The sequence below is a fragment of the Acomys minous genome (assembly GCF_964271855.1).
Source record: "Acomys minous genome assembly, chromosome: 4".
NCBI classification, from domain to species: Eukaryota; Metazoa; Chordata; class Mammalia; order Rodentia; family Muridae; genus Acomys; species Acomys minous.
Window position 1 is genome coordinate 95,520,022 of NC_140486.1, and position 12,050 is coordinate 95,532,071.

At 42.6% G+C, this 12,050-nt stretch overlaps 1 protein-coding gene across 4 annotated transcripts in view; it reads left to right on the forward strand.

The window, feature by feature from the left end:
- Positions 1-12,050, forward strand: part of AP1S3 (adaptor related protein complex 1 subunit sigma 3) — a 68,233-nt gene that overhangs the window by 35,297 nt on the left and 20,886 nt on the right. For all 4 annotated transcript variants that reach the window (XR_014778766.1, XM_084779486.1, XM_084779485.1 and 1 more), the window contains exons 2-3: positions 9,607-9,785; positions 11,096-11,204. Coding sequence is in view for 3 of the 4 variants with exons in the window: in XM_084779486.1 (XP_084635612.1) it covers positions 9,607-9,785; positions 11,096-11,204 (288 nt within the window). In the remaining variant the exon portion in view is untranslated. The remainder of the gene's footprint in view (positions 1-9,606; positions 9,786-11,095; positions 11,205-12,050) is intronic.

The following is a 12,050-nucleotide window of genomic DNA, read 5'->3' on the forward strand; positions in this document are numbered from 1 at the left end:
TTTCAGGGTGGACTGAAGGACATGGGGATTGTTATTACTGGCTCACTCCTGCATGTGAATGCACTTTAATCCCAAGAGTGTTCTGGCCAGTTCTGTATGCATCTTTATGGTTGATGTAGCAGGAAGAGAACGGCCAGATCTGTGAGTTTGCAAAAACTCTTACACTTCCAGAACTGTCACACCAGGGAGACAGGGAGAGGTGACAAATACATGTGAGTTCACTTTACTGCACCTGGAGAAAACTCATCGTGGTATTAAGTTTATGATGCCCACTAAAACCTGGGACTTTATAGGAGAACAGTTGCAGGGGAGAAAAAAACGCAAAACAAACAGAAAAACCACCACCCAAACCAAGCCATAGTGTTCTCAGTCTTTAGAGAAAACTCAAAGTAATTTTATTTTTAAAAAGTCTTGCATTATTATTATCATTATTAAAGTGTGAATGGGGAAGTAGGTGTTTTGCTTGTGAGTGTGGGGATGTATGTGCCACTGCATGTATGGGCATGTCTGTGCCACTACATGTGTGGGGATGTGTGTGTCACTGCATGCATGGGCATGTATGTGCCACTACATGTATGTAGAAGTCAGATGATAACTTTCATGAGTTGCTTCTCTCTTTCCATCTTGTTGAGGCAGTGTCTCTGTCTGTCGTGATGTGTACTTCAGGATAAGTGGCCTGTGAGCATCCTGGTGATTGTTCTGTCTCTACTTCCCACTTCATCACAGGGAGCTGTGGTAAAAGGTGCATTTGCCACATCTGGCTTTTTCTAACTTCTGGGGATTGACCTTTCCTGTCAAGTCATTGAGCCGGACCATAAAGTAACTTTCAAGTGTGAATGTTTGCAGGCCTAGCTGCCATTTTCTCATATTTAACATTTGCTCCAGTATTTGAGTTCAGTTTGAACCACAAGTAGAGTTAGGCATTGTTCAATAACAAATATGCAAAATGATAAAGGGATTAAGAAATTTATGATTGGAAAAGATGAATAAGTGGTGAGATTACTTCAAGATGAGGGGTGGCAGAGGATTTATAGTGATTTAAAATAAAAAGTGATTTGAAAATAAAGGGTGGGCTCAGCATTAACAAGCCTCTCATCAATCTTTTCTTCTTAAAAATTGTATGTGGTACAAGGGAAAGGGGCTTTCAGTGGGAATGGGTAGATTCTGAGATCCAAGGCTTGAAATTGACTAAGTGGATAGATAGCAAATGCGCTCTCTCTCTCTCTCTCTCTCTCTCTCTCTCTCTCTCTCTCTCTGTCTCTCTGTGTGTCTCTGTCTGTCTGTCTGTCTGTCTGTCTCTCTCTCTCTCTCTCTCTCACACACACACACACACACACACACACACACACACACACACACACATGAATTTCCTCACATACACACAAAGTGCTTTTGCCACTTACACTTTATTTAATCTGGAAAAAAATCAGGTAAAAAATCTTATATGCCTTGAAGTAAATCAGGACCTACATTAAATACACCCCCCCCCCCCAATATATGGAAACTAGTAAAGTAACAGTTTCCTTGCTCTATGAACTGGCTGAAGATAAAAACTACATCAGATAAGTGAATTAATAGCTTACAATGAACAGTCTCGAGCAATCAATGTGTTTAAGGATTTTCCTTCTAAATGTTTGTGTTTAACATCAGAAAGAGATGGGAGCATCCTGGTATGTATGTTGGCTATGACTTTTTAAATTGCTTTTACTTATTTGCTTTAATGTTTTAATGATTTATTTTATGTGAATGGGCATATCACCTGTATGCATGTCTGTGCACCTTGTGTATACCATCTCTTTCCAGCCCCCACTTTTTGTTTTTTTAATCCAAGATATATACAGGCTGGCACACAGACGTTTCCAAAGTCACCTACAGTAAAATAATTTCTCTCTCTCTCTCTCTCTCTCTCTCTCTCTCTCTCTCTCTCTCTCTCCTCTCTCTCTCTCTCTCTCTCTCTCTCTCTCTGTGTGTGTGTGTGTGTGTGTGTGTGTATGTGTGTGAAGAGCTCATATTTTTGAATGAAGCAATTTCATAGGCTATATTTTGATCACCAGTAAAACAATCTCTAATGAAGGCAGAGCCTTCTCTCCTCTCCTCAAGCTTTTCTCCGAGAGGTGACTATGTTCAATAATTCCAGCATCCTATATTGTGGTTTTCCTCCGTGTTCCTATAAGTATGCTGTGCGGATCGCTTTCCATTTCCTCCTGGCTTCCTGTCATGTTAGCTGCACCTCTGAGCATTCCTTGCTCTTCTGCTCCCCGCACCCCCACCCACAGAAGCATAGCATGTGGATGTGTGCAAAGCACGCGCACACGCTTTGTCCCCCTCCTTTTTCTCTCCTCCTATCTCCTCCCCTCTTTTCTCTTCTCCTCGCCCCCCCCCCCAACTCCTATCCTCAAAACAGCTTTAAAACCATGAGTATGATTTCTTTCTTACATTATATTTCCCCTTTCTCTAGGGCTTATCATTTTCCCTGCCTGCTGACTTTCGACTCTATCCGTAGTTTTTCTCCATTGTATCACCAAGCGGATCTTTTAGATGTCAATCATTTCTCCAACTCTACCAATAAATAAAATGACTTATAAACCCACCCCCACACACATACAATGGACACCCCTCCTCCCCAGCCCCTCCACATACAGTGGCAAGGTGTGTCACATCACTCTAGCCCTTCCTTTCAATACCCTTTGACTCCCATTCTCTGTGTTGTAGAGAACACAGCTGACTGCGTTTCGTGCCTCCTATTTCCCAAGGGCCATCCTCCAGAGGTTTCTAAACCACACTACAGCAGTTTCACTGTAGGCTTTCAGACATGCATATATTATGTGTTGAGCTCATTCTTCCTCGTTCTTCTTCGTTCTCTTTTTTTCTCCCCCTCCTCCTTCCCTTTGCTCTTCTTTGTCTCCCTAGACAGCTTTTCCTTTTCATCTTTGTTTAGTATGATTTAGTCTTTATCTACACACAAGTATCAAATGAGTCTTTAGCTCTTTCCCTCGATTGACTGATAGTTTGTGGGGATGCAGACGTCTTCCTGTCTCCCAGCCTCAGCACTGTGACTTTAAGAGTCTGAGGCGTACTGTGATTTCTGCTCCTTTTCATGGGAACCTCTTGTCTCCCTGGAATCCTCAGGCTACTACTCACTTTGTCTTGATTGCTCTGATATTTTGTGCTGTTGTGCTTTTAAAATCTGTCACACAGTACACTTGGTTATCGTCACTAATCTGAAATCTCATCCCTTTATTTCTGGGGAGAAGCGCAAACGATTTCTTGATGTTCTTATCTCTTCTATTAAAGCGTAGAGCTCTGTTCTTGTTCTCTTCGCACAGGAACACTATCTTCTTGTAACTCTGAGCATAGTGTGTGTGCAGGGGGGTGGGGAGTGTGATAATTTATTCTTCTCTCTACTGTTACTGTTCCCAGTGCCCGATGTCTTCTTTTTATTCTATTTGATCTTTTTTGTCTCTGTTATAAAGATTCATTCATTCATTCATTCACTTTTATTTCATGCGGATGAGTGTTTACCTGTGTGTGCACCCTGTGTGTGCCTGTTGCAAGGACAGGCCAGAAGACAGTTGGGGTTGGAGTTACAGATAGTTGTGAGCTGCCATGTGTGTGCAGAGAATTGAACCTGGGTCCTCTGGAAGAACAAGTGCTCTTAACTGCTAAACCATCCCTCCAGGCTCCTTCTGTGTCTTTCTCATTAGAGGCTTCTCAACTGTGGAATACTAAGATGTTCATAGGCAGTTCAGAGGACAGAGGTGGAATCAGACATACTCCTGAATGGAAAGATGGGCTCTATCTATCACAATGCAAAGATATGGGTGGAGGCTAGAAATACTCTCCTCTCTTACAGGAAGATCCACAGATTTGCTGCCTCTGACTTCCACTTAAGTTCTAGGAGAGTTCCATAAATGTCTAAGAGCCTCAGGGGTTTGTGAAAGCCTCCTGAATGGTACTGTGCCCCCTGCCACCCCCCCCCCCCCGCAGTATGCTACATGCCAATGTTTCAATTGACAATGGACAATGGTACCAAGACTATAATGAAGCTAAAATACTGCTGTTGCCTCATAATGTCCTAGTTATGGCTACATCATGGTACAGTGAGTTTGTGATGAAGCTGTACCAAGAGATACTCCAGTGGCATGGCTTTTGCTAAACTTCTGTATCTTTAAATAACACAATGGGGCTATATTGTGGTGTGTGTGTGTGTGTGTGTGTGTGTGTGTGTGTGTGTGTGTGTGTGTGTGTGTAGCTGTACTCCCTAGAAATGCTGTAGGTACTTAATGCCAACCCTCCACAGGAAAACTTTCAGCCACCTTCCCTGTATTCAGAACCTTGCTTGGTATCTGGCCTTCCCCATTTTGCTAAATATGCCACATAGGTCACATTTCTGTCTCCTTTCCATATTTCAAAGATTGGTTGAAACCTCTAGGCTGCTATTATCTCCCCATCTGTCTCTTAGTCTTTGGGGTTTGGCACACTTTTGAAACTCCTGCTACTGTCCATTTAGTGGCGTATTGGGAGGGAGAAGCAATAAAAGTCAGTGCTTAATTCAATGCTCACCCTGAAGTTTCTTTGGATTCCTTACTGCCATTATAAGCTCCTCAAGGTACGGGATACAGTGTCCATCTGTGTGTTTAGAACCGCACATCATAGGCGCTGGTAAATACTAGCCAAATGAATTAATGATCTGTGCTGACAGGTCTTTCCGAAATGCAATTACTTTAGTGGTTGATGCGATTATTTCCCTGGAGACGGTCCCTGCTTACTCTTGGAATGAGGGAAGAGTGCTAGCGGCCAGGTGGAGGGTTTTTGAACTAACACCAGTGACTAAAGGATAGATTTTTTTCTCCAGGTTGCTTGTTTATTTAATTTGTCAGTATTAAGAAAGAGAATCGAGCATTTTTTTTTCATTTAAAGGAAGTCCCTCTGTTTGTCAAAAGGGGCCTTGGCCATCTGTCTTTATGGCCCTTCTCAAAATGCAGTGGTTCGACCTGCTTAGTCTCATGTCCAACACTTTGAGAAAAAATTCTATATGTAATTTTCCTGGTACTCTACAGTCTCTAAGAGTTAAATATTAGCAGTAAATAAAAAGTTGCTTTTCTGTTAACATCTCCTTACTGATCAGCCTCATGCTTAAACATTTGTTTTGCATTTGTACCACATGAATGACCTCACCAATGGACTCGGTGTTCTTGTCTGCCTCCTCATCCGTTGGCTCCTTTTTAAAAGCCACAGCCAACAGCAAGAAGTTCATTTATGTCCCTACCAGTACGAGTATACACAGCTGGGCAATCCTTACCCTTCCTGAGATACGCTGTTCTGTTTTGCTGTTTCACTAAAACTTGGTGATGGGGCTCCATCCCTTCAGATTGTTTGATGACCCACTGCACTGATGCTTGTTGTTGTAGGACCACTGCTTTTATGAAAGTCATGCACATTTCCTTACTCTGTCTCCTGCTTCGTGCCATTGCTGGAATTACATAACATTGCCTTGAAATAGAAAGGAATGATTATTAGGGTTCTCTCCTGCTAAGAAGGCAATAATGATGGATTTTGTAGAACACCCCTCCCCATCTGCCACTGCCATCCTAGTTGGTGTCTTCGTCCTTACGCATGCATGTCCAGCTTACATCTTAGCCATGTGGCTAAGAGACATTCATTCCTGCTATATAACTTGCTCTTTTAAAACATACAATATTTTACAGCCCTTTTAGGTTTGTAGCACAGGTGAGCAGACTGTACAAAGGCATCCTCCAGTATACATGGCCTCCCTCATTATCAACATTCTGTGCCAGATGGCACACCTGTTACAGTCGGTGAACTGTACGGATTCTTCTTTTCAACGTTTTATTTATTCTTTCTGAGTTTTACATCATCCACAACCAGTCCCACTCATCTCCCTGTCCCCTTGTATCTGCCCTGCACTCTTGCAACCTCCATCCCAAAATAAAAACAAACATGCAAGCGAGCAAACAAAACCCAAAGCAGAGAAAACATCTCATCATGGAAGCTGTTGTGTGTCACTGTGTCACACAGTATAGTCCTTTGACTACAAATCATTTTCAAATGTTCATTGCAAGGAGCCATTGGTCTGGTTTGGGGTCTCTGGTTTCTGTCCCATTACCAAAATTGGACCCTCACTGGGACTCATTCAGGCTATGCTATTGTTTCCCTGTGTCATGGAGATCCTGCAACTTTGGATCATTAGGACTGGCCCTTTCATGTGATCTAGAAGCTCATAGATGATGTAGATTTTGTGGTTGGCCAACTCAAAGTCCTGGATCTGGTCTTGGATGGTAGCTGGGCTGGTCATCCCCTGGCTTTCTCTAAACTGCACCACTAGGGCAAACTGAGCTCTCCAACATTGCCCTAACTATCCTACCAACTGCCGCCACTGGCAGGGGGCATGGTCAGCTCTGCTGCTTTCATGCAGTTGGGGCCAGCTCACTAACACCCACATCACCAGAGCCAGCTCTACTGTGTTGCCCAAGAGAGGTACAGGGCTTACCCTCCTGAGTGCTACAGCTGGAGAAGAGCAGGGACAGCTCTCCAGCTCTCATGATCTTGGGACCAGTGCTACTGATTACCACAGGTACCAAGGGCTGAGGAGGCAGGAAGGCGTTATCACAGTGCTCACACCACCTCATGGCAGAGTGATGGGTCTGGCTCACCCACACTCCCTATTGATTCTTTATTGCCACCTAAATGCACAGCTTATATTAAGGTCCACTTTGGTGTTGGGCATTGTATTGGTTTTCAGAAATCTATAATGACATGTTTCTTCCATAATAATACCGTGCCAAACAGTTTCATTACCCCAGCAATCATATCTGCTTCTACTGTCCTCCATCCACTGCCAGCCACTCAATACTGCTACATGCTGCTCTAGATAGGGTGACATGCTGTGAGGCAGAGAGAGAGAGAGAGAACCTCAAAATTCACTCAGTGTTAGGCTTTGGATTGAATGCTGACTGCTTTTTTATTGAACCCTCTAGGATATTTTATAATTACAGTATCATACATGTGAATTTCAGAAAACTTAGTGAGGTACAAAGAGGAAAATATCATCTGTAATTCTGCTATTCCAAGACAAGCACTATTAATAGTTCAGTGTGTTTCCTTCATATAATTTCTTTGCAAGTATAATCCATCTTGGCTATAATGTTATATATCCAACTTCATGTTTTTGTAGTTTATTATCAGAATTGTTATTTTATTGAAATTGGTTAATAAGTATCACCCAAGACTTTACCTATTTTTATATATTAAGGCAGTTTCCAGTTTTGTGTGTATTAATAGTATGAATATCTAATTCTGAACATTTATCTCTATTTTTACATGCTTTTTGCTTTTTTGAGACAGGCTTGCATTATGTAGCCCAGGCTAGCCCAAAGCTCTTGATCCTCCTGTCTCTACCTCTTGAGAGCTGGGATCACAGGCATATATCATACCCAGTTTTATTTATTTTCATTTTAAGTAATTATTGTTATTGTTGTTATTATTATTATTATTATTATTATTATTATTATTATTATTATTGATTTTTTTGTTTTGTCTTTTGAGACAAGGTATCTCCATGTAGGCTGCCTTGGAATCACTTTGTAGACCAAGATGGCCTTGAACTCATAGAGATCTGCTTGCTTCTGCTGAGATTAAAGATGTGTGCCACCATGCCCAGCTTAAGGCACATTTTAAAGCTAGATCTTTTAAAAGTAGACTCCCTGGGTTTTTGACATTACTGAGTCACTTTTGCTGACGGTCAGGGTTTCTCACAGGTAGACACTATGTTTTTAAGAAAAGAGAAGCTTATATTCACCCAGCATCTGCATGTACATAGTTCCAGAAAATGTGGCATAGATGGGCAGGTAGGGTCAATGAAGCGCACTTTCTAGGAGGTAGGAAAAGGCTGGAAGACGAGGACTAAGGGAGATGTTGTATTCCTCAACAATGAAGGAAACACACACTGGGTTAGGGCTGGGTGTGTGATGTGGGAGGAGCTGAGAAAACCCTCAGATTGGCCTTTATCCTCTCTCCACATTTAGGGAGTGAGAATGGAGTCAGGGACTAGGAAGGACATGGTGATGAGCTGGAGTAACTGATGCAGAAAATGAAAGGCGGAGAGGCTTGGAAATCCTCTTCCTACCTTAAGACGTACTGGGAAAGCTTCCAAACACCACTGGGGATTCGTGAGTTGGCTTATGGAACATAAGTCGTGGTAGTGCCAATCTGGGGAGTCCTATCTGGTTGAGTGGATAGGAGGAACATGTTCTGAGTGTTCATACAGAGGCCGACATCCTGAAATCTGGATGGTGGTGCTCATGGTGCAGAGGGACAGGGGAAGCCCCTGGTTGTCTCTTACCTTGGAAGCTGGTCGTGGGTCCGTTTTATGAGTTGAGGTTAAGAGCTGGTAACTTTGCAAACAGGAAGAACCAATGCTGCTCTGAGAAGCCTTTCCTGTACATAGTGAGCCGGAAGTAAGATGCCAACACTGGTCCAAAGTAATAGAACAGAGGGATTGGCGCTAGTCTGCTTCTTGTTTCCCTCAAAAGCCTGGCATCTCTTCCCTAGATGTAGGTAATAAGAAAATACCCCCAACTATCCAAGCCCTGGGGCTGCCCGATGAGGTCAAGTATAACTCTAGTAGACGCTGAGGACAAGGGATGCTTGATTCATTTTTGCATTTGAGACATCTGTGCCCAAACTAGACTCCTCAAAACGGGGCCTGTAAGTGGCCCCTCCTGGGAAGAGGAACAACCCAGGCTAAGCATTTGGGTGAATCGTATTAATAAGTCCTTAACCTTGTTCATCACACTTTATTGGATTTTCTGTAGCAGGGTGGTACTGGTCTTTCTGTTTTCTTTCCTCCCAGTGACATTGGTCGTAGTGGTGGTGAAGGGTTAGATACTGCCTTCTGAAGTCAGATGAAGTTTGTTTTGGGCACCAAGTCCAAGTTGACTCTGCAAATACTGAAAAAACAAACCTTTTCTTTCTTTCTTTTTTTCTTTCTTTCTTTCTTTCTTTCTTCCTTTTTTTTTGTAGCCAAGATAATGCTAATACAATACTGTATTTGATTAACCTCTTGAAATGAATTAGCCAAATGTGCCCTGAATGACTGTACCAATAAATTAGATAAAATTAATTGTAGGAGGCAATAAGCTTGTGAAATCACTGCAATTCATGCTGCTAGCTTGTCTAGTCTATGAGTTTAAGTCTGAGGAGGTAACTGGCTCCCCAACTCAAATTACATAACTTTCCATGACGGAGTCCTGGAATCAGGAGGGATTTGCTTCAAAGAGCACCACTACTTCCTTTGATATGGTTTTTTGTCTTAATAAATTGACAGCCCTTGAGAGAAATTAATTAAAAAAACAAAAACTTGTTCTTCTTGAACACAGATAAGGTTTGCGTGTGATGTTCCATGCTTGGCTCCTCCGGTGGGGAGATGTGATTTATCAGATGGGTCATTCTCGGTGTGGGGGGTGGGGGTCGGGGGTTAATATCCTCGTAGCGTGTGTTCCTAGCTCCACCAGGCTCCAGAACGCCCTGATCCTGTGCAGTGATTTGGCTGACCAAACCCTGGGCTTCTCTGCCTCTTTGGTCTAGATACACTTCATCTTGCTCTTCAGTCGACAAGGGAAATTGCGGCTGCAGAAATGGTACACCACGCTCCCTGACAAAGAGAGGAAGAAGATCACCAGGGAGATCATTCAGTCCGTCCTCTCACGTGGCCACAGGACAAGCAGCTTCATTGACTGGAAGGAGCTGAAACTTGTTTATAAAAGGTGTGAGTAACTTCATGAGAACCAAGCTTTCCCTCATCACTTTGATTTGCTCTGGTTCTGAGTATTTTACATTGCAGTACCAGTTGCAGCGCTTTATGAGCCCTCTGATGAGTAGAGTCTAAATATTTGCACCAGTGAGTGAGAGCTAGTAAGGGTCTCCCGCTGACTAAAACAGCTTCCATGTGCTAGGTAGATTCTAAATACTTAAGCTTTGTGCTGAATTGGCATGTTCATGCTCAGTAACATTTCGTGAGCCCTGGTTGTATTCCCAGCATCATCTCAATGACTGTAGATACAGGGGCAGATGGATGAGACAGGTTATGCCCAAATTTTCAAGAAGCACATTTTGAAAAAGCAAACAACATATATTCACCTAGTAACAAATGCTATGGGAAAATGCAAGTGGATGTAACAGAGGACTGAGAACCATTTCCGGTGGATTGCTCATCTTACAGTTCCTCCTATTTGCAGATGGGTGAACCAAGGACACACAGTTTAAGCAATTCCTTCCTAGTCACAGTAGTTGAGTGATAATCAGTATAGCCAGGACTCAAGTCCGGATCTTTCTTTTTCTAATGTCTATATTTCCTTTGATGCACCTGTTTGAAGTAGCACAACCACACCAGCGAGGAATCCTAATTTCTATATGAGAAATCAGGCTTGGGAGGTAAAGCCAGGTTTTCAGTGAAGGCTTGACTCCATTCAAATGGCAGTTTCCAAAACAGAAAATGAACACTGGAAAAGTGCACAGTGGAAATGCACTTGCAGAAGAGTATTTATAAAAACCAGTGGGAAAAGAGAGGTAGCGTGTATGGCCTGGTATCTAACGGAGACCGCTGCCACAAAGTGCATTGACAAAGCAGCTTCTGCAGGTTTGGTAGGTGAGGGTGGGAGCCGTAGGATGAGTCACCGTGTGAAGTCAGATGTGGGGGCGTGGGCTCCCCAGAGCATCGCTGAGGGCTTGTTTATTAAAGGATACAATTTACAAACTGGAGAGGAGCTTGAACAAACACCCTGATTACCATGGACCAAAGGATACCGTCCCTCTGATTGCTTCTCTTCAAGGTAAAATTCTGGTGAGAGCCTTTCCTGGCATTAGCAGAGGTAATCTAAGCACCGCAACATTTTCACATACTCTGGTTTCTATTTGAGGAGTACACTACATGCCATGAGCAATGACTTTTACACTTGTATGGGGAGACTCTCTCAGGAGAGCAGGAGGCTGCACACCCATTGGGAGAGCCCACTTTGGTTTATTTATTGTCTCATTCAGTTTTGCATTTCCTTATTTTTTTTTTTTTCTTTTCAAGGTATGCTAGTTTATATTTTTGCTGTGCAATAGAAAATCAGGACAATGAGCTCTTGACACTAGAGATTGTACATCGCTATGTGGAGTTGCTGGACAAATACTTTGGAAATGTAAGTGTCCTTCTGGCCCTGAAGGGTCAGCATCCATCTTGGTTCTTGCCTTGGCTCATCTCTTGTGTTCCTCTTCTCTGTCTCAAGTCTAAACTATCAGTTGCACTGTATCAAGGATGGTGCTGGCCCACCTTGCTTCAGCATTACAGGGTTCCTTCCTACCTCTATTTCTAATTAAATGAACCACTCAAAAGATGTGGCTGTGTCTTTACCTGCAGATTGCAAGTACATCAAAGACTTTGTGTCTTGAATTTAATTGCGAATGATATCTGTCTCTTATTCCTCATTGGCTTGGCTACTTCTCTTCTGTTTTGGCATTTTGTTCCTTCTCTGGAATTGTTTAAAGCTACAATTATTATCAGTATGCAAGGAACAACAACAACAGACCACCAACCCAAACAAACAAAAGTCCCCAATCCTTCAGTGCACACTCCCCCACAACCTCATTTGCATTTCTTTCAGTAACAGATGCAGCATCCCGCACAGCTGCTCTCATCTTCAGAACCCATTCACTCTGTGCCAGCTTGCAGCAGGGCCCCGTCTTAGCACTGCAAGGAAGTCATTTAGTTACCACTGAGCCCTCCATACTGCTGTGCACCATTGACATTTCTTTCTGGGGGGGTGGGGTTATGATCCATGTTTTTTATATTATTATTATATTTATTTTTAACATATACATTTATATTATTATACATAAATAAAACAAACTACATACAGCAGGAAGAACCAGGAAAGAATCAGGAATTATATTACTGTTACATTCATAGTGATTTGGCTATTCGTATTTGGCAACATTGACATTTCTTAAGTCTTAACCCTTGCTGCAGCACTAAATCCTGATTCATC